Consider the following 24,544-nt stretch of genomic DNA (forward strand, 5'->3'; position numbering starts at 1 on the left):
CTTGAGTGTTATTCTGATTTACAGTATACCCTCACTAGATGTGAAACTATGGCACTTGTTTTAGTTTTAACCAGCTAAACTGTCATTATTCTTAGTGGTACTAAATTATATATATATATATATATATATATATATATATATATATATATATATATATATATATATATATATATATATATATATATATATATATATATATATATATATATATATATATATACAGTTATACAGTTGAAACCACAAGTTTACATACACTGTATAAAAGGGCACATAACCATTTAAAAAAAAAAGTCAGATGTCAATGTGGCTAAACTAACTCAAGTTTACATTCAATAAGATTATTATGCCTCTGAAAAAGCTCAGATGATGGCGTCAAGGTTTTGGAAGTTTCTGATTGGCTAATTGATAACATTTGAGTTAATTGGAGGCACAGGATAGTATTTAACGAAAAAACTTAAACACACTGATTTTTTGTGACAACATGGGAAAATCAACAAGCCAGAATCAAAAAACAAAAAGACAGATTACAATTTGCTAAATTGCACAGGGAAAAAGTCAAATTTTTGGAGACATGTCCTGTGGTCTGATGGAACTAAGATTGAACTGTTTGGCCATAATGACCAGTGTTACATTTGGAGGACAAAGAGGAAAGCTTACAAGCCTAGGAACACCATCCCAACTGTGAAGTATGGGGGCGGCAGCATCATGTTGTGGGGCTGTTTTGCTGCAGGAGGGACTGGTCCACTTCACAGCATAGATGGCATCATAAACAAAAAACATTATGTAGAAATACTGAAGCAACATCTCAAGACATCAACCAGGAAATTAAAACTTGGCCACAAATGGGTCTTCCAAACAGACCAAATTAGTTAAAATGTGCTGTAAGGACAACAGAGTGAATGATTTGGAGTGGCCATCACAAAGCCCTGACTCAATCCTATAGAAAATTTGTGGGCAGAGTTTAAAAAAGCTTGGAATGGGCCAAAATTCGTTCAAACTATTGTGCGAAGCTTGTGGAAGGATACCCAAAACATTTGACCAAAGTTATACAGTTTAAAAGCAAAGCTAAAAAAATACCAAGGAAATGTATGTAAACCCTTGATTGTCTAGAAATTAATAAAAATAAATAAATGAATAAATAAATCCTCTCATTATTCTGGCATTTAGCAAATGTAAATCATTTAGGTCTTCCTAACAGACCAAAAATAGTAAACGTTTAGTATATTTACCATCAGAGGTTTAAAAATAAAAAAATATGTTATGTTAAGAGTGTATGTAAACTTTGGCTTTAAACTGTATATATATATATATATATTTTTTTTTAATATATATATATATATATATATATATATATATTTTTTTTTTTTTTTTTTTAATAGTCAATTGTGGCTTTTATGGGATTTTGATTAACATCATCTCATCCTGGGGAAAGCAGCAAGTGAAAAAACAGACTTATAATCTTCATAGGATATTCAGCCATGAAGAAAAATTGTGGTCAAGGGATTTGACTGGTAATATTGTACAGCAGAGTCTTGCTCATAAACGTTATATTATTTGAAAGAGTGTAGAGAGCTTAAAATATTTTTTTCTGCCTTAAAAGTAAATGGAAAGACCACACCTTACTCTTTAAGAGATGGTAGCACTCTTACCATCTGTAACGCCACAGACACACTTGTTCAATCTGTCGGATGGTGGCTCTACAGTAATCAAAAACACAAAACCACTTTTAACTCTTAAAGCACTCCCTGCAGAACCTTATATACAATGGGAAATATTAGGTCCAGCCAAAAAAGTGTCAAATTTGATCTGCAATATTCATGCATTTACTTGTATGTAAACTGCTCCACTATTTTAAATTTACACCAAAATGGTGCATAAATTTTCTCTTTCTTATCATCTCATCAGGTTGTGTCCACTACAGGCGCAATATAGTTTAACATGACATATTTAAAGTATTTCCTGTAGTAAATGCACACACTGATCTGATGCAGCTGAAAAGAACAAAGGCAAAACAAATGCAGGCAATTAAAGTCACTATTTTTGGTGCGCAAATGCTTTTGGAGCTTTGTATGATTTCAGTTGTATGATTTCAGTTGAACCACTATAGTCACATGGAATGTTTTGGCAAGGTTGGTTCCTTGTTGCAAGCACTCTGTCCGAAGTGCCACTCAAAATCTATAAGGGTATCTTAGAACACATTTCAGAATCAGTTAATGAACACTGAGCACCTATTAGACAGAGCAATCAGATCAAAAGTTGCAGGGTCTATTGTGACCTTGTGACCATGAGACTTGTCGCTGAGAAATTCCTAAATGAAAACTCAAATTTTAACAAAATTAGGGGAGCATATCTTGATTCTATAAAGTCAACATCTTGATTCTGAATATAATACATTTTTTTCATAGGTTATGCTGTTAAAATGACATATTTCAATAACAACTGACTTGAAATGGCTAAAAATTGATCACATTCCTTCAGGAATTTGAACATTGTTATTTTTTTAAAACTAGAATGTTGTGGCATCATTGAAAAAAAGGATTTTGCTGTAAGAAATGACAAACTGCAACAGTCGAGTTACACATAACTCTGCGTTTTTAATACACTTCTTGTGTATTTCTGCTAAAATTTGCTCTTTCTCTTTTTAGGACAAGTTTCTGGTTCAAACAAGTATGGCTAAATCAATACAATATTGCCAGTGTATAGCTTAGCACTGACTACTTCAGTTGAGTTTCAGTTGAATCCAAGCTGGTGTGATTGAGACTGGGCTATTTTGCATATTCAAATGTACATATACTTCATTTGTAGAAATCACCTTATTTTTTTATATATACAGCTACTCTGCTAACATGAAAATGACTATCATAGTTCCTACAAAAGTTCGCCCTCAAGGCTCTGATTGGTCAGCTACCATAATGTGCTGTGATTTGCGGATCAGTTTCACCAGGAAGCATCACGTCTAATCATGCCTCTACTAGCATGCGATGGGCCTCTGCTGTGTCAATATTGTCAGTCAGTGTAGCCGATAGTCGTTTCAGTGTGAGCCCGAATTAGGCAGAAAATGAAGAAGACACAGCTGAACCTCACGCCTGCTCTTTAAAATAAATTCTGACAAGTGTCTTTTACATATATTTGGAATAAGCATGTGTAAGTAATATGGAATGTTCACATATCTTTAGCAAGTTTGTTAATCGAGACGTAGAACGCAGGGAAAGCTGCCATATAGAAAGACACTGCAGCGCTGCTGAAGATTGTGGGTGTTTACATCGCATCGGTTTGATGGATAAATATGAGTTGGTAGCTAAATTGTTTGCTGTGCTAAACAGCATTTCCCATTGTTTCCATCCTTGTTTACGTGAATAACAATGACACAAATCATAAAAATGAAGCTTCTTTACTTTTGGTCTTGTCAAGACAAGATCTGAAACATTAGGGATTAAGCTAAATTAACTTTGTATAACTTTTATTTTTATCCATGATCTTACTTTTTCTCAGATTTCACTCCTCAGAGCATCTGACATCATGTCACACATAGGACATGCGTTAGGGCTTCCCCTACCATAACACACCTGAAACATGGGTTGCCGTAAAACTCAATGGTAGGGAATTGTTTTCTCTCATTAACTGCAGGGAAAGAGTTAAACAAAATAATTTATCAATTATATCATAAGAAATAATGTTCTTTAATTCGGTCACATCCAGCGGTCGTCATCCGTGAACCAATCTCATCTCCACCTGTTTATTCCATTGCTTCCTTTGCTCCAACTTTCTTATGCAGTCTGAAGCACGTCAAAGGTACAAAACGCCCAATTTGCACCACAGGATGTCTATATCTCATTTTTGCTTTGACTTCACATGTTAATCACTCGTGCTTCATCTGCATCTGCTTACAGCACAAGCTGAAATCTCCCCCACCCCACCCTCCATTCCATGTAATGTAATGATTGTTAGGGCGCAGGTGAGACATCATTTCCACTTAAATACATCACGTGCAATGATTATATGGTTTGGAATTTGATGTTTTATGAGATTATTTACCCAATTATTTTGTGCTTAATTATGAATTTGGCAGGACTGCAAAAATTTGTGTCTTTTTATTGATTTTGCATTGGATTCAGCTATCGCGGAATCACAAAAAACTAAGGGCTGCTCCTTCTTTGAGAAGTTTTTAGCTGAATCCAGCACTGAACTGATTCTTGAGGATCTCCTTTGTCAAATGCTAGCTATATATATTTTATAAGTCTCTGGAATGTAATTAAAAGTAAATTGTAAGCACTTCTCTCCTTGTGTTGTGTCTTTTGGAAGCCCAAACATAGAAACAAAACAATCTCTGTGGAAATAGCAGCGTTTGGATGGCATTTTAGCTCTTTATACTATAACATCACAGCGCCTATGGCCACGCATCTTCGCTGCGTGGGTTGTATGCGCGTAGTGATTACGCATAACCTGAAGCGTTTATGATTTCACTGGCTCGAATGTATTTTTTTGTAGTCCCCAAATTCGTTTGATGAAGGCATTGCTAAGCTAACTTTGTAAAAGGCAATGTCTCCCTTTGCTTTGATTGTATTACATTCAGAGATGTTGTTTGTGTTCACACAGCGACATTACACATCAACTAAAGTTTAAAATATGATATCGTAATAGACCACCCCTTTAAATCATCAAAGATACATTTATAAAGTCTTTCAGGATTTTAATATGTATTCCATGATTCTGCTGCATTTTGCTTTTAGCGCAGAGACAGAGAAATTGCTTGTCTGTGTAAACTTGTCGTGTCTAGTTAGGGCAGTGTGTAGCGTGCAGGTCTTACGTAAGTCTCTGGTGAGGGGAGGACGGTGCAGCGAGAGCCATTGAGGCAGAGATAGCAAATGACAGTAAGGGTGTCAACATGAATCAAGCGGCGAGTCAGTGAATCTACAGCACACTGCTCAAAGCTTGGCACAAATAGCACATGGGTACTCGACTGAGCACTGTGAGGGACGTGTACAACAGATGTAGCGAACCAGCAGAGGTTGTTAATCAGCCTTGATGGAGCTGTGGAGGTGAGTACATGAGCACGGTATGGGCGACACAAACACACGCCGTGAGGCCGGCCGTAAGGGTCAGAGCTGAAGAGGCAAAACTGTGCGATGGAGGAAGGCAGGCCTGCAGTGTTAAATGATTACTGAAACCATGGCTCTCTTTGGGAGGCTAAACGACCATCTGTGATCCTACCAACACAGTCTGGCCCGCTTCCTTCTACTAACTCCATTCATCTCTCTTCCCTTCGGCTTCTTTTCCATTTTGGATGAAACGCTCAAAACCTGTCACAAACAGGTCATATTTCACCACAAATTCAAAACAAGAGATGTAAGAAATTTTGTTTTACAAAATAAAGAAGGCTACGGCTGCCATTTTAAGGTCATATGGCCAGCTGAATACAAATCATACCTGTGGAATATATGAAGCATATATAACTGAATTGTAACTGAAAACATTTACATGACAACTGAAACAACTGAAAACTTTTTCATGATGCATCTATAAAAGTAAGTGTCAGTATAAATCCATGAATGTCTCGATAAATCCCTTTTTTTTTAATTCCCAAAAATCCAGAATAAATCTCCTATTTTAGCTGGTGTTATTTAAGTATTACTTGTATAATATTGTATGGATTTAAATTTAAATGAGTTTTTATTTTTATGAAAGTTTTAGTTACTTTTAATTTATAAAAGTGAATTTATAAGAGTAATTTTAAAAAAATAAATAATAATAATAATAATAATAATAATAAATGAATGACTCAATGTATAAATATTATGAAAGAAAAACACTCTGAAAGACTCTGGTCTTATCAGTAAAAGGTGTGTTATTTTAAATCAAGCTAGTCGTATAATATTACATCGATTCAAACTTGAAAGAGATTTTATTTTTATGTTTTCAGTTTTTAATTTATAAAAGTAAATTTATAAGATTAAATTTAGTCTTTTGTGTTGGTTTTTGTACTTCAATTTATGACAATTTATTCCAGTTAGTTTTGAATTTGACATTTCTCATTTTTAGCCACTTTTTCATTTAATTTTATTTCACTTCAAGTCAAGAAAGTTTGTGAACAATGACAACACTGCTTTAAAAATTATTATAAAAAATGTATTTGTTTTAAATGGAGCTGTTGTTTGCTGTTTTAAATGGAGCCAGTCACCTCTTAGGGCTGCCATTTTAAGATCACATGACCAGAATACAAATCACACCTGTGGAATAAATGAACTATATATGAATGAACTGTTGCTGAAAACATTTACATGACAACTGAAACGACTGAAAACTTGTTAATGATTCATTCACACAACTAGGTGTCAATATAAATCCCAGATGTCTGCCCCATCAGCCAAATGGAGTTAGTCGCCTCATACGCCCCATTCACACAGGGCATCAGCATCAACCCTTCCCATTTACTTTAAATGGGTGGCAGCAGGTGTTGCTAAACTGCACTTTGGATCCATCGGCACCGTTTCAGTGGCGTTGCTTGCTGCAGAAGTTGAGACTTTCTCAACTTTTCAAGTGCCAACGGAAGAGTCAGCGAATAAGATCGCTGTATGCAAACACCCCAGCTCAGACAGTAGCCGATTTCTATGACGATCGCGTCAGGCCCAACTTTTGACACGCCCTCTGTCAAGCATTGATGCTGAAGCCCCATGTGAACAGGCATTAGGGCTGCCATTTTGAGATCACATGACTAGCTGAACACAAATCACACCTGTGGAATAAATTGTATATAACTGTATATAACTGAATTATAAAACATTTACATGACAACAGAAACAACTGAAAACTTTTTAATGATACATCCACACAACTAGGTGTCAGTATTAATCCCAGATGTCTGCCTCAAAAGCAATTGCTGCATAAAATACAGCTAAAATGAGGTAAAATATAAATTGGTTGCATTGTCATTCAGCACTTGCCTGATTCTTCTCTTCCACTTTCATTCCTATTACATCTATCTATAATAATTTCCATTCTACTTTTCTATGCTGTGCAGCCCGGCACAGTTATGCTAATGCTTTCTGATAGCCTGTGATAGCGGAGCATCATATTGACTTTGATCCACAGAGCGACAGATGCCCCCACAGATTGAGAAGAGCTGCCGCCCCGGGCCATTATTGTACACCACTTAATGGATACAATATGTAAATGAGAGTATTTTATGAGGCGCTGCTGCCCTCATATCAGCTTATCAGTTACGTGATGTGGAGTTATACAGCAGCCCAAGTGACACAAGGGAAAAAGACTCAGAGATGGAGAGGGGGGAAAAAAAACAGGGCAACTATAAATAGCAGCTCTGAGACAAAGAGAAAGGCCAAACACGAGAGAAAGAGAGAGAAAACACAACACAATCGATTCTTGCAGAACCAGGTATTCCTCTTTAATTCAAATCACTGGATTCATACACAGCAAACCAATGCTTGGGCTCATTAAAAGGGCAAATCTCACACACACACACACAAATAAAAACACGTCTGGATCACAGTTCATGAAATATGAAGATAAAAAGCTCTTTCTTTAAACAATAAAGCTAATATTTGGGCGAAAATTCAGAGTATTTTTAGGATGTTTGTTTATTTTCAGCACAGTTCTTATTAGATTCGCGTCAAGGTAATGTTTGCTGCAATGAAAGTAAAGCAAAAATAACAATAATACTGAAAAATATCTCCATATTTCTGCAGATTTGAAGCGAAATATGACCAGGACGTGTTTTCAACAGGATTTGGTGAGATTCACTGAAGAATAACCCTCTAGAAGCACACAAACACAAGGGAGCTTGCAGCTATTTTGAATAAACCGTCTGCCGCATTTACAAGCAACTGTGTGCAGTAACTATAGGCAATCATGTCTCAGAGGCCGTGTTTATAACAATAAAGCACTAAGCTTTATATCACAACGCTGCGAAAAAGCATATTGCTGGTATAATTATAAACAAGAGCTAGTTTAATATCAACTGTACAGTGTTCGCACAACTATAAAACACCAAAAGAAAACATACCGGACGAGCTTGTCTTATTAACAGACAGGATTTCTATTGAAACTATGCTCTCTTAGTTAGAAAACGAGGGCTGTATTTTTAGACGCAGCCCATATAAACACGAGCATGTGCAATCACACCTCTAGCAGGTATAAACAATACACATCAGAAGTCATTCAACACAGTTCAGCAGATACACTCGCAATATGCTGCAAGTCATTTGTTCAAAAATAGATTAGAGAGATATTAGAAACTGATTGAAGAGAGCGGGAAAACAACGATATGACGCAGTTCAGCTTACACAAGCAAAAGAAACACTTGAAATTGAGCAACGTGACAAAGTAGGAGCTCAAAATGGATGCAAAAGATGATTTTCTTCCATCTTCCCCAATTAAATATGGGACACATTCAAAATCCAGAATTGAATGTTCTGTTTCTCGTATTTTAATGAAACAATAAAACACATTTGCTCTCGGCAACGACTGACAAGCCTGAAATGCAGAAACGCTTTATACATGAATGAGAAATCAACATAAATGACAATTCTGTCATGGTTTTTGCTTTTAACTTTACATTTGATAATGTAAAGGTTTCCCCATGGAACACAACAGGGTAAATTTAGCAAATCCAGTTTTCAACACCAAAAGTCAACAGAGCAGAGAGAAATGCAATTCATAACAGTAAATAAACAGTAAAAAAAAAACTGAACAACAAACGAAACATGTTTTTTACAGTATAAGCTAAACTAAACTAAAATAAATTTTCCCTATTCCTAAATTTGAGTTATATACACTAATTATGTTTTTTTTGGTCAAGTTTGGAGCTTAAAAGCTTAATTGTGGCCTTCATTATGCAATGCTACACTACCTGACAAAAGTATTGTTGCCTATCCAAGTTTTAGGAGCAACAAAGAACAACTTGACTTCTGGTTGATCTGATATCAGAAGTGGCTTATATGAAAGGCCAGTGGCGTAGCGGACGTGATTAGGGGGCCCCACGTCGTCGAGATTTTCAATAATTGAAAATCCGGCAACCGCAATAATCAAACTCTTGGGAACAACTGTGGTCGGAACCAAAGTTCACAGGTCTGTGTTCTCTGAACTCCTCTCAAGCGGTAGATTACTTCATTCTGATTGGTTGCCGCTGAACCGCGTCATAGCTCATACCATAAAGTTGACTTCATTTCAACTCTCCTCGATGCCCACACAGAAGAAGACGCGCCGCGCTGTTCCTCGCCGCCGGTTCTCGTTAAAAATGAATGATTTCTGGCTACTTTGACGCTCTCGCCGCTTTCGGTTTGTGATACCTCCTCAGTTTGTGAAGGCTTCCCTGCGTTGTCGCTCCACCCCGCCCCCTTTTCCGCTCCTCAGTTTGTGATCGCTCCTCAGTTTGTGAGGGCTTCCCTGCGTTGTCGCTCCACCCCGCCTCCCTTCCCCGGTCCTCAATTTGTGACCCCCCCCCAACTGGGGGCCCCGTCAGTGATCCCTGCAGGGGGGCCTCCGCATTTTGCGCTACACCACTGTAAAAGGCAACGCCTCTAGATAACACTTATTTTACCAAAATAAAATCTGACCTTAATTTCTATTGATTTCAATAGGACAGTAAGGTCTGACTTTGCTCAGACATAAGACGTGTCACTTAACAAAAATAATGTGCACTATAGAATAAAAAGTCATGGTGCAGTGAAAAATAGTTAATATTGTGTATGACTCCCATGAGCTTGGAGGACTGCATCCATCCAGTAACTTATTAATAAAGTCATCTGGAATGCCAAAAAAAGCGTTCTTGCAGGACTCCCAGAGTTCATCAAGACTATTTGGATTCGACTTTGTCAATAATGTTCATATCTGGTGACTGGGCTGGCCCATCCTGGAGCATCTTGACCTTCTTTGCTTTTAGGAGCTTTGATGTGGAGGCTGAAGTATGAGAAGGAACGCTATCCTGCTGAAGAATATGCCCTCTCCTGTGGTTTGTAATGTAATGGGCAGCATAAATGTCTTGATACCTCAGACTGTTGATGCTCATCTCGTGCATGCCCTCATAATGAATGTAACCTCAATCTATGATTTTTTTCTTCACCAAACTTGACTTATTTCTGTCAGAATCATGAGTAGATGCAGGTTCCAATAAGTCTTCTGAAGTATTCATGGTGATTGGGATGCAGTTTAGAAGATCTACCCTCTGCCACTTTTCCAAATGATCAACTAGAAGTCAACTTATTATTTGTTGATCTTACAACTGGGATCGACGACAAGACTTTACTCAGGTAATGTAGATTATTACTTCCTTATTTTGCAAAATTCCCCCTATTATGCTCAACAGAATGCAGATTTTGTTTTCGAAAAACCTTATGACAGGATTTTGGCAGATCATACAGTCAGAGAATGGCACAAACGGATGCATTTGAAAGCAGAAAGAGATTAATTCACATACTGGAGTCATAAAACTGAAAACATTGCATTCATGTTTCAGCGTATTATATATATATCTTATATGCAAGAACACTCTTGGATCATTTGTTTCTTTTTTTTTGGCCAACCCACTGTGCTAAATGCGATTACCTAACAAACTACAGCGAACCGACAGCAGCATGTGAGGAGTTTCAATGAGGTCAGAACTTGAAGCAAGTTACACTCTCATCTACAAAGAAGTGAGGCAAACTAGCTACTTGCTTACTGAGCATAAAAGTGCATTTTACCACATGCGTCATCAAAATATGCCAGCTGAGCAATCATCTGTGAACGTTATCTCGGAAGATAACCAATTACTTCAGCACAACAGTTAGACCTATGATTACATACTTCAATAAATATAGAACTATCAGTTTATTACACAAATGAATAATTTAGCGTTTAAATAATAAATAATACACTAGATTACAACACTCATCGAATAAGCCGGTAATGAAACAACTCCGCCCTATAATACATTCCTTCAACATCTCTGAACTGGGCTGATTCAAGAACAGTTGGCAAACAAGACACTTGGGAACACGGATGCCTCAGATAAACTCTACTCACGTATACGAACGTAGATGCTTTTAGCGATTTTCTCTGAATTGCAACATCGAAAACGATACATGCTGCATTCTCTGTGTTGCCACAAGGGGTGCAGTTCTTTAAAGTCAGGGTAGGTTTACATGACAATGACTACAAAAGTAAACGTTTCATTTGCATGTATGAGATGATCAAATGAGATGTCAAAACAATCCCTTTTCACAAATCTGCACAAATTACCAAAATGCTGCGTTATTCATTAGGGATGTCCACATTTGATCACGTGATCGGAAATCAGGCCTTATCATGCTGTTTCAGACTTGATCGGAATCAGACGTTACCTCCTGATCAGGACTCAAATACGTATTCATTTACTTTATTTGATATATATTCTCATTATTTTTAACACATCTATAGTTATGCGGTGGCACAGAGTTAGACCTCTTTCTTGACTTTACACTGAAAGAGCAACATATGCGGCATGACATCACTTAGTTGCAGAGATGCTATTGGTTAATTATGTGTGTGGTCTGAAGGTATTATAAAGTTGATGACAATAACATTGCCATAGCAAACTGTGCGATATGTAAAAGTGAGATTGCCTGCTGGGTATTTTAAGTTGAGGTGCTCTTTGTTTTTATATTACAGTTTACTTTATATTTACTGTTGTACTAACGCACAAAAGTGAAGACTTTATGTTTTTTATTACTTGATTGTTCAAGCTACCTCATAGAAGTGCTCTGTTTATTAACAGAGTTGTTGAATGTAAAAATAAGGAACATCCTGGATCTGTTTCTTGGCTCTTTTGTTTTACCTTTTTATGTAATATAGAAGTATCGGATCGGGTTTTGGTATCGCTAGATACTCAAAATCAAATAACTCGGATTTGAGGGCAAAAAACCTGATCGGGACATCCCTATTATTCATGACAATCCAGTAGTTAGCGCCATTGTTTATTAAGTATTTACGCATGTCTTTAGACTGAACATGTAAACATGAGCAATAAACATGACATCACTGTATTTACAAAATCCTTCATTTGATATTTTAAGGTAGAGACAATAACTGTCTCTTTTGTACTCCATTTTCAGGTTTCCAAAATCAATGTTGAAGGTTTTGGTTACAAATGTTATCATGTAAACTTACCCTTAGTTAAACTTTCATGATTTGTATAGCTACTAGCTAGCTACCCGAATAACGCCACATTCAATGAAATGGCTTAAAATATTTAAGTGTAATTGTGTAGCTGCCTTGTGTGACTGCAAACATATTATGGTTAAGATATATTAAAGTTGTAAATGTGTCGATTCTGTGTCAAGACAATGGGATTTGGACAATGCCTATATATTGAAAGTCAAAATAATTTACAGATTTGATGAAGTTTATTTACCAAAGATTATGCCAGACTAGCAGAATATACTTTTTTTGTATAAAATATTGATGTATTGATGTGTAAAATATTGATGGATGGCACATTGCCAATCAATTTACAATGTCTGGTTCATAAATCTCTTCTAAATCCAAACAAGTTCAATTACTTTCCAGTTTCATTTTCAGCTAAATTAAATATTTGACTAAAATGACACAATTGTCTAAGCATTTGCATCTGTGTTTGCATACTGCGTAGAGTAAATTTCCGGCATGGTTTCAGTAAAGAAACCAACAAGTGTACAATACTGATATATAGCTTTATGAACTACACCATAGAAGTTCATTTGGGTAAACTAAAATACAAAATTCCATCTAAAATGTATTGGAATTGTTTCACCCAGTAGCAGTTTTACAATTCTCACATTAGTCTTTTGAATATTTCAATAGATTATTTGACACTTTTCAATACTTACTGTATAGAAAACACAAATTCTCCACACTTTCAAAGACTGAATTTGCCAATTCGACCTACTGTACAAACAAATATCTCAACTTTCCTAATTCTAAACAGATCAATGGCACAAATAATAAATGGAATGTTATTTTACATTAAAAAACACAATTGATACTAAAATTATTTTCCTATAATACTTGTGTTCTTTTACAAAGCAAGATTTTTGGCAATATGCAATAGCAAACGATAACACAGTCTTTAATACTTTTACACTACTGATCTAAGATAGGCTTTTGTTCAGGAGAAACAGGGAGTGTTCGGGTAGAATAATGCTGAGTTAGTCTTATACCACAGGAGATTGTTGTTTCCCACCCTTGGGTTTACCACACCATCAATCTATCTTCAAACTAATACATTGGCAAATGGCTGTTGAAGCGTGTTTTCAACTGCAGATAAGGATGTGGTGGCTGGAGCCGTCTGAACTGTGCTGTGTGACAGAAAAAGCAGAATACCGACTGGAATGGTGGCCCGGGGTCTGGAGGGCAGGAAAGGGAGGCTCTCTAGGGCTCCCAGTCGTCGTCATGGTGCTGAGAGGCGATGATGACCACCACGGTGAGAATGGTGCAGAGCACAATAGAGGCGATTCCCACAGCCAGACTGATGAAGGAGAAGTTACGTGCTTCACGTGAGGCAATCTCCGCTGTAACCATGTCACCTCGAGCAATGGCGGTACGAACCTAAAAAAAATGAAGACCTCTTTAGTGGCTGACACTTAATAAATTGTCATATTACTGTAAGCTTTTTAGAATGTCATATAATTCTCAAGTGTCCTAAGAAAATTTTGTTTCTCAATATGCATTCTTAAGCAATCTTACGCTCTTAATAAACACCATCATCAACCGGCAAAGTTCAATTTCGCTACTCAAGACTACAAGAACATGGGACGTGTGAAAGAACCTGCATGTGATGCTTTTGATATAGAGCAGTGGTTCTCAAACTGTGGTACTTGTACCACTATTGGTGTGCGGGCTTCCTTTTAGTGGTAGGCTAAGAAATCAAATATGTCATATGTACATGCTACATTTATTTAAAAATGTATCAAAAATTATTTATATATGAATATGATCACATTTAGCTTATATTTCCAGGTGTTGATAAATAGGCTACTATATGTTAAAATAGTATGTTCATATGTTTAGGCACAAGAGTTTTTTTTTTTTTTTTTACTTTTTAAGAATAGTAACCTATCATTTTTTACTTTTAAAAGCAAATTTGAATTTAAATGTTGACGTTTTTAGTTTTTTTTTTAAAGTTCAAACTATTTATTATGTTTTAAGTGGATTACATTAATCGTTTCAATTGGATTACAATAATATTCATAATAATAGGATTGAATCTGCTTCGCTTTTGAACTGTACAGAGCTGTAGCTGCTTCACTGGGCCTACTACGCTGCTATTTCAAAACTGCTTATTTTGGTGGTACTTGGAGAGACAATGTTGTTTTCTGAGGTGGTACTTGACGAAAAAAGTTTGAGAACCACTGTTATAGAAGATGAATCGAATGCAAATTCTGGGTGCAGCACTCACTCAAAATCTCAAAGCCATTGCAGCTAAATAAAAGAAGGATATAGCTTTTTCTTATTATTATTTATAGTTCAGATATACAGCCTAACTTGTTTATCCCAGGAGTTGTTCTAAATGAGACAGTGAAAGTAAGTATTCACATGAACATTTTAATAAAGGCATAAACACATGGATTTTTGGGCACACGGCATTTTTGCCTCATAGACTTTCATTCATACGCATGCAAATACAACATGTGTATACTATACATACAGTGGAAGAAAAAAGTTTTGAACACTTTACGTTTTTTCCTGGAAATAAACTTAACCTTTGGTAAACACCCAAAACAATACTAACATAACAAACAAAATAAATTCTGAAAAATGAGTAATGTGCAATGAGAAAGTACTGAACTACTGAAATGTATTTAATAATTCATATAAAAGGCTTTTTGGGTTATGGCAGCTTAAAGACGCCTCATATGAAGAATGAAGTCACTTAAAGGTGTGATTTTTTCACACACTTCAACAGAGTGTAAAAAAATTGATGGTTCTGTGAGTCTCGTCTATCAAATCAGATCTTCATGTTGTTTTTATTGGATTCAAGTCAGGTGATTGGCTGGGCCATTCTACAGCTTAATTCTCTTATTCTGAAAGCATTTGAGTGTTTCCTTGGCTTTGTTTTGGATCATTGTCTTGCTGAAATGTCAACATTGGTTTCATCTTCATCATCCTGCTAACGTAGATGTTGGACTGAAGCAGCTAATATTCATTTACAATGACGAAGGGCAGAGGATTGCTGAATAACTACTGAGAGATTTCAGCTGCTGTCTGGGCTTTCAGTGCTTTTCTAAACCTCTCCTTCTTCATGTGTTCTATACTGTCTTATTTAATTTTATTACACATAACTAAATTTGTAAACTATTTAATATTTTTTTCTTTGCATACATGGATTTCTTCGGTTGTTACCGACATCCGGTGAAATGTCAAGTTCAACAACACCTTTAGAAATATGTTTTCTGAGAAAAATGGTGACGTGTTCAATAATTATTTTCCCAACTATGTGTGTGTGTGGATGTGTGTGTTTGTGTTCAATCAATGTAAATAAAGTTATCATATATGGTTCTATAAAATGTTAAATATAAAGGCCAAAACATTAAAGCAGTTTGATAAAAAACTTATTAAACTGAACAGATAAAATGGCATTTCTAAAAAATTTGTTGAGGACAAAATGCTGTCTGCATGAACTACATATAAGAATAAAGAGAAAATAAGACTAAACCATAGACTTTTACATGTTAACATTATTAAAATGTATTTTAAATGAACTGAACTAATTATTTATACAGTCCATTGTTGCTAAACCATCATTGTTAAAATGACAAACGTGTGACCACGTTACTACGATTTCAGAATAAAAGTTAAAACTAGCTAGTTAATTTCTCAATCTATGCATGAACGCATGCTGAGTTACATTATTACACGTTCCCTTCATTTAGTTGCATCATACTTGCGGGAAGATGAAATAGAAATGATTGATATCTTAGTCCAGATGTTACCAGAGCCCTGTCTGGACTCACTGACCTGCACAGCTTTGATGATGGCGATTATTCCTGTGGGCCAAAAGCAGCAGACGGTGGTTAGGACGGCGATGGGCAGGTAATCATGAGGAGGACGACGGGACTCCATCAGAGCAATGCCGTTTGGCATATGCATGGCCATCTGGCCTGGGGCAACACCTGGATGAGGCGCACCATTTGGCATGTAAGGCTGCGCCTGAGAACAGACACAAACAAGAAAAAAAAAACGTTTCAACTGGTGCAAAATTAAGGTACATAATCGAAATATTTTGTGGTTAAGAAAAAGATCTGGGCTCTCATTTAGATATGTGGCTTTCGCACAAAATGGGGCTGGAAATGTAAATACACCACATCCCATGCAAACTTGACAGGAGAATGGGCACAGCTTTAAGTAAACTAAAAACTAAAATTTAACTTAAATATTGACTTAATTGATCCACTTTTAACAATCATGTGATATGTGTGTGTCATAATCATTAGTAAATAAATTTCAATTTATTTTGTTCACTTTTAGGAAGGTTTCAAATGATCTTACGTAGTTATGAATGAAACCCCTGCTCTCACAGACAGTTTGCAAATCATGCAGCGTTCAAAATTAACCAGCCAGTGGTAGATAAATAGAACTACCTATTTTACAATTTATGTTTAAAAGGAACATGGTATAATTGAATATTACTCAATTTTGTTGTCTTTATTTTGAACTTGTATGCTTCATATAATGCTTTGTATTGAGGAAATTGTATTTTGAAAATGACGTGCATACGGAGCAGACTGAGATTGCTACTTTAGTGAAGATGGAAAGATATCTTAAATGACTCATTATATGTGAAAAGTTTATTATTAAATGTTTTAACACTCTCCGGACAAGGTTAGTGTTTACTAAATATTATGTACAGTATATTGTGTGTTTCAGCTTTGTGTTGAAGTATTTAAAATACGATGTTGAGCTGCTAAGTTGGCATTAAGCTAATACATGCACTATTGATTTAATGTTCTTATTTTTGCATTCTGTTTCGCTTGAACATTGTTGTTTCATTCAATTTATCATGAAAAGCATCAGTTTAAGTTTTGACCATCTCTTGGAGAGGATGCTAGTCTTTTGTGTGTGATTTGTATTGTGCAGCACACTGGTCAATCTTTGTTTGAGTTTAATAAGGCTAAAAAAATAAAATTGACATGGGCATGACAAGCACAAGAGCTGAAATAGCACAATTACTGCATAAAATCTAGACCATAATGGCATAATATTGTATATAAGACTGATTTATTCAAATGATAGTTCTGTTGCAAAAACAGATAACTCCATTTTTTTATTTTATAAATCATTATAAAGATTTATAACTTAAACTGTTGTGAACTAAAGTTTTCCCCCCCAGTTAAATGCATAAAAGTGAAGAAAAAATAAATAATTATTAGTATTATAACTTTACTATTTAAGTGGAATTCTTTTGTAATATTAAAATAATATCATCAGATATTTATTACTAAATTTGGTTTATTATTATTATTAATATTATTATTATTTTCATTTATTTAGACCAAATCATAGCCACAGCTAAAATATTTGGGTGAATTACATGTTATTTCACATAAAAAAAAATAAAAAAAATGCAATGAAAGTTTATTTGTTCTGCATGCATTTAACATAGCAAAGACCCATAGTTATATAAACCTTCACAATATTTCTGTGGTAATATCATATGAGTGGATTGCAAAATTATTCTAAAATAATTTTACTATTAAAAATGCAATTTCAGATGCAAAATGTCCATGTTTTATTAATACTTTTTTTCTTTTATTATTAATTCCTAATATTGGCAGTCAAGAGTTATAAAAAGTTACAATAAATCATGCCTCTTATCTATAAGATATATCTCCGTCTTATCTATAAGTATATCTCCATCTTGCACACACTGGTTTTTGGCCTCCAGGGATGTAAGGCAGTTAAATCCCATCTCACATAATTATTTGAACATTAGAAAAACCTGCATAATTTATATAAAGATTCTGGATATGGCTATTAAAATGCCCAGAAACACATAATGTTCATAGAAATTTCACTGTAATGTACTGTAATATCTTGGGCTGCTCTGCTTTCTTGTTGTATGCTGTACCTGTTAGCACATGGTATTAGGATGCTTTTTAGTTGTTCAGATCACATGTAGATGAGACAGAGATATTTATACCCATTTTTAAAATCAGTTCGTGACTAAAATTGACCGCTTTCGATCACCATTTTCCTGTTTCTTTAAAAGAACACTTCCTTTTACAAGTCACCTAGAGTTTAACAGTAGTGTTTTACCAGTTTTGGATCTATTCCGCGCATATTCAGGCCTGACGGGAGCACTTTTAGCTTAGCTTAGCATAAATCATTGAATTGGATTAGACCATTAGCATCTTATTTAAAAATATTAAAAAACAGTCAATAATTTTTTAATTCCAATGTAATAACCAGGGAACTTTGCTGCCTTACCATGGCTCCAGCAGGCGCAATGATATTACTCAGCATTTGAAAATAGCCTGCTTCTGGTAACTAGGTAACAGCACTGTGTAATATCACTGGATCTGCTGCAGCCATGGTATGACAGCAAAGTAGACAAGCTCAAGACATTTAAAACCCATTTACATCTGTCCACTTGTGATCTGATCGACAAAATGACACAAATCCTCACTCACCCCTGTGCCTATAGGATAAACGGGCACATAGGCTGTGCAGGGCTGCAGTTGTAGGGGGTATCCTGGATGTAAATAGCCCACAGGAGGATGCGGGACGGTGCCCACTGGTCCATGTGTTTGCACTGGGTATCCATTCGGAGCTCCCTGGGGTCCAAGCGTCCCAGAGTGGAATTGTGTTTCCTGCAGATATCCATCAGACCCCGGTGGAGGAGGCGGAGGAGGGTAGTTAGGCTGCGGGGCACAGCCGGGTGGAGGGGGATGTGGGGGCATGTTGGGGTCCTGGGTGGGCAGGTATGGAGGTGGAGCCATCTGCATCATGGGCTGAGACATAGGCTGTCGCCCTGCTGCTTCCTCCAGTCCTGAACCAAGACAGATTCACAATCAAACACCCCAGAAGACATTAGCTATGTTTCCATCCACATATTTTTATGCACATTTTGGATATGCGCATAAAAAATTGGGTGAATGGAAACGCCAAGATGCGCATACATTTAGAAAATGGCTATAAACAACATGTGTATAACTGAGTTGGATAAACTTTTTATTCCTTAGGATAAACAATGATGGAAACACCGAACAAATTTCAGTATGCGCATTTAAAAAGGTCAAATGATTTTGTTATAAGAGATCATGTGATGATAAAAATGTGTTGGAATGGACAAACCAGCAGGCTGAGCACATTGTAAAACATCTAAAATTGTTTCGGTCATTCTGAATGGCTTAACCCAGGGCTGTCCAAACTTAGTCCTGGAGGGCCGGTGTCCCTGCAGGGTTTAGCTACAACTTGCTTCAACAGACCTGCCAGGAAGTTTCTAGTATATCAAGTAGGAGCTTGATTAGCTGGTACAGGTGAGTTTGATTAGGGTTGAAGCTAAACTCTCCAGGACACCGGCCCTCCAGGACCGAGTTTAGACACCCCTGGCTTAACTGTTTCAGTATTAGTGTTATTATTACGTTAATTACCTCCAGAATAGTCAAGGGAGTCTGTGCTTCGTGTCTCATGCCTTCAATCGCCACCATCACATGTTCATTGTGTGTCAGCATTGTCTTCTGAGATGCAAGTAATTTATTAAATAAAGAAAAGATTCATGCAGCAAATTTTGTTTTTACATTTGATATTTATGGTTGATTAATCAGGAAGTGACGATTTTGTTCTCTTTGACTCATTGGATAGAAACGCTGCTTTATTTGCATGTGAAATTAGCAAAAAAATTTTAAATACTGACTATTTCAAGATAAAAATGTGATGCGACATAAATTTGAGCCACATATTTGCTTCGGATTAAAGCCGTGATTCTCAAATTGTGGTTCGTGTACCACTAGTGGTACGTGAGCTTCCTTCTATTGGTACGCTGAGGACTCAAATACGTCATATGTACATGCTATATATTTAAAAATGAATCAAAACGATTTGTATATGATTATGACAATGTATAGCCTACATTTATGAGGTCCAGGCAACATTTCCAGGTGTAATGAATAGGCTACTATATGTTAATACTTTACATTTAAGTACAGCACAGTAAGAACAGTAACTTGCCATTTTTAACTTTTAAAAGCACATTTTAATTTAAATGTTGACGTTTTTAGTTTTTTTTTGTTTGTTTGTTTTTTTACATTTAAGCACAGTACAGTCTTAACGTTCAGACTATTTATAATGTTTAAAGTGGCTGACAATAATAAATATTCTTAATAATAGTAATTAATCTGCCACGTTTTTGAACTGTGCAGAGCTGCAGTTGCTTAATTTGGTCTATTACGCTAAGTATTTCAATACTGCTCATTTTGGTGGTACTTGGTGAGACAATTTTTTTCTCGGGTGGTACTTGATGAAAAAAAGATTGAGAACCACTGGATTAATGTATCTGCAAAATAGCTAAAGGTTTTTTACCCATTGAAAAATGTAAAATCTGCCAACATATTTGGTGAAATCACGTGGTAGGGATAAATAGTGACAGCAAAAAGTGCATTTGTCCACATTTGTGTCCACAAGTTCAGAAGAAGTCCAAAAAATGAATTGGCCATTTATTTTCTCTATATGGAAGGTGATTTTAACAGTTAACTCAGAGGTCCCCAGCTCAAATGTACAATTTCTAACATTTTTAATTGTGTGAAAGAAATATATGAATGAGGAAGCCAAACTGTAAAATGTCATGGATGTATAAGTAACGGGCAATTTATACTTCAGCGTCAAGTGCAAGCGGAGAGTCCGCTATCGCCTTCACACAGTTGCATGCCCTACTATTTTAACACACGTCATGACAAAACAACAACAAGGGGTGCAGAATCTGTGATTGATTGGTCAGCTTGTAGTGGTGACTATTGTGGGTGGAGTCGAGAACTATGGGAGCTGGTCGGTGGGTGGAGGGTAAAAATTACTTCAGAAAGATGGCAGCTATTTATATTTTATTTTCACACAGAGATTGATAACTCTGTTAGTAAAATCTGTATTTAGTGATTCTTGAAGCATTATATTTCAATATGGACACTTAAAATATATGTGGAAAATGCTATTTTCCCCCCAATGTTTACATGCTTATTACTTAAACATTTACGTCATTAGGGATGGGTGATTAATTGAAATGAAATTTTGTCAGATAAGCACAGTTGTGTGATCAGTAGTAAGTCTTGTCCAAAGCTAGAAGGCGCTCTCATGCAGAAACTCCAAACACCCTCAAAAAAGAATTGCATTATGAACTGAAAATGTAACTACAGAACATTAAATGATTCAGCAGACTAATAATCACATGACTGCAGAATTGAGTATTTACTTAAACAGCTGTCAATATGACAGAACAATTGTCATTATAGTTGTATTAAATCGGTTTCAGTCTTGAATGTGATATTGCGCAGCTTATTAGTGAACTAAAACTCTGTGTAGTAAAAGCTGCTCCATCTGAAAGCACATGCTTGAGGTTTACTGACAAATGCGTATGACAATCCACCTTCAATTAATCAACCAGCCCTAAACAATATCCCAATATCTTTTTGAGTTATAGTCTAAATACACTATTTCTGTGGTATCTACATTGTAAGACATTTTGTATTAATTGTAAAATTGTACACATTTTCAAAGATTGACCCTTTTTAAAGTACTGTTATGACATGTTTATGGTCATCATAATCTAAATCCTTTAATGTTTTTATTATTTTATATAATTAATTAATTAAGTATGAACATTTATATGCATTTATGAATGTACTGTGGCATGTGTTTAAGACAGTTCCTGTGTTCTATTTTGGGGTGTATCTGTATGTGCAATGTGGGGTTGTAAGAGACAAGATTTTGGGAAAAAGCGAGTGTGCGCACTGGAGAGGGAGGAAGGGGTTTTCCGATTGGATGAGACAGGTATGTTCATTTCGAGTGTGTGACATTGTGGGTTTTCCAGCGAACACAAGGATTACTCTATCTGCAACGTGGCAAAGTTCAGTAAAAGACGAGTTTGAACTGTTAAATGCTTCCTGGCTTCTTTAGTTCGTTACAGTCTTACAATCTTTTTTTTTTTTTTCAAATTACAAAAAACGACTGACCGCTTATGTGAGGAGTTTCTAATGCAACGTTTATGGGGTTGAGAGTAAATTTGACATCGTTCTCTCTTCTGGCTGTTGTCATCAGACTATTTTTTTCCTTTTTCTAAAAGTCTTGATAATACCACCGTGAAGTTTTTCTTTCATTATTTCAGCAAATAGTTTTGTGGAAAAAATATTTGTTGTACTCTCCCATTCACTGCGCTCTAAGTTAGTTTACCCTACCATGATGCCTTCCGCTACCAAGAAACCCAGAAATTCGAAAAGGGTCTATTAAGTTCTTAATTAGAATTGATATGCATATTTTAAAATATATTGTAATTTGCAGTACTTGATTATGTCATTTACATTAGTTATTTCCCCCATTAAATCTGTTAAACACTGTCTTGTTCTTGCTTCATATGGAGAAAAAAAAACATCATGTCATTTGGTTTTTCACAGAAGTGGCAAGCAAGCTCTTTTGGGGAAATTAGCTTGATGCGACTCTCTAATTGGTGGATTTTTTAAAATAATTGTACATATTTATAGGTAATGTAGTTTTTCATCGAGACATTGTTATTTAAAAAAATGTTAATTATGAAATAATGCAGACTGACTTCAACAACAGCATATACCAACAGCAACTACCATAAGCTCAAATTATGTATATTAAAAGTTAGAAAATGTATATTATTCATATAATAAAAATAATATGTTTAAATTTATTTATGTATTTAAATTTAGGCAAATATACAAAAAAAATATCACTTGTATTTAATCTGCAAAATTCATTTACAGTAAACATTTAATGAGATTCAGACACGTTTATAGGTCACATGACAGAGTTTAGTTCAGTGTATGTAACTGTAAGAGACTACATCATTATGTAATCCTTCACTGCATAGACAGTTCAGGAAGGGGGAACTTAAGCACTTCAATTTATTTTTAATTGGTTGGAAGAGTTGGAAACACACTTAAGTATACATATTTAATGCAGAATTACCAAAGCCCATTTAAATAACCTTGACCTAACCTCAGTGCTATTTACAACCAGCAGAAGAGGTTTTACAATAAAATAATAAGATTTCAAACAAGTATGAATCATACAAATACTTTGATTCTTGTTGATTATCAGGTTGATAAAGTGGTGAAAGACAAGTGCAGCTTTCATTTAATAAGCTTAATTAGATTGTAGAAGAGACTACTGATAATACAAAAGGATTATTGATATAAAGAAACGTCTTCATCCAAACCATATCTGCGTAATGAACAATATCGCATTAGATTTGCTGGAGATTTTAGGGCCCTCCACAGCACAGCGCGGTGAATCACATACCTAAGGGACCTGCTGACTGAATAAGGCTCTTCAACCTCACACAACACCCTTTTAAACGACTTACACATTTCCTCATTTCTCACAAATCCGTTTACAATTTATGATTCAACACGACATATACGGCAGCTAATAAGATGCACAGAGGCTGTGTGTAAAAAAACTATACAAATGCCTACACAGACAGCATTTATGAGGATTATTAGCTCGTTTTAAGTCCAAGTCGATTCAAAAGCCGCATATGAAACTCCCCAAACGACCAGCATATGATATTAATTTGCACAATGGACTAACGCTACAGCAATTCGCGGCTTTGTTGCCTAGGTAGGAAACTCACCATGAATTGACACACGGTCTAAAATGTACGACTAACGTTATTCAGCATGGAAAACGGGTGAACAATGAAACAAACAAAAACATTGACAGCATAACATTTATAAATGGACATTTTATCGCTATTTAAAATATAAGATTCACACTAATTTTATTTGAATTACCTTCGATTTATTTTTTTCGTCCAGCTTAACGCAATTAGCTGTGAACAACTGCGAAATAAAATACATTTTACCGTGTTTTTCCGACGACATCGTGTTTATGTATCCGTTTCGGTGATGTTCAGTTTGTCTCTCCTGTAATAAATCCAAGCAGTGCGTCCGTCTTTGTGTCAGACCGCAACAGACGAAGCTGATGATTTCTCCAGGCTAATTATAACGCATCTTCAGATGGTAATCCTGATGTACACTGTGTAGAGGCTGTGGGTAAGCTGGGTTTAAAAGCCACTGGATGTTTGGTGCTGGTTTTTCACGGTCACACTGCAACATCCACAACATCAGCAGCAGCAGCAGCAGAAAAACAGGTTACAACGAACGCATCTAGTTACACTGAATTAGCCAGTGCGTCTTAAAGAGACAGCATCCATGCCGCACTCATGTAAAACAATTTAACAATAGTACAGTTGAGTTAATACATAAACGTGTACATAAATAAATAAATACAAATTAAAAGACATTATAAATAATCACTATGTCAACAATTAGTGCCCACCCATTTACTTTTTTGGCTTAGC

At 35.8% G+C, this 24,544-nt stretch overlaps 1 protein-coding gene across 1 annotated transcript; it reads right to left on the reverse strand.

Moving 5' to 3' along the window:
• Positions 1-7,377: 7,377 nt before the first annotated feature.
• On the reverse strand, positions 7,378-24,294 carry prrt1 (proline-rich transmembrane protein 1). The gene is made up of 4 exons (XM_683100.7): positions 24,047-24,294; positions 18,639-18,997; positions 15,967-16,158; positions 7,378-13,557 (listed from the first exon to the last, which is right to left on the reverse strand). Exons 1-4 carry the CDS (start codon positions 24,063-24,065, stop codon positions 13,381-13,383), a joined length of 747 nt encoding a protein of 248 aa, XP_688192.3. The 5' UTR covers positions 24,066-24,294; the 3' UTR covers positions 7,378-13,380.
• Between the last annotated feature and the right edge of the window lie 250 nt (positions 24,295-24,544).

The sequence above is a fragment of the Danio rerio genome, chromosome 19 (genome assembly GCF_049306965.1).
Source record: "Danio rerio strain Tuebingen ecotype United States chromosome 19, GRCz12tu, whole genome shotgun sequence".
Classification (NCBI taxonomy): Eukaryota; Metazoa; Chordata; class Actinopteri; order Cypriniformes; family Danionidae; genus Danio; species Danio rerio.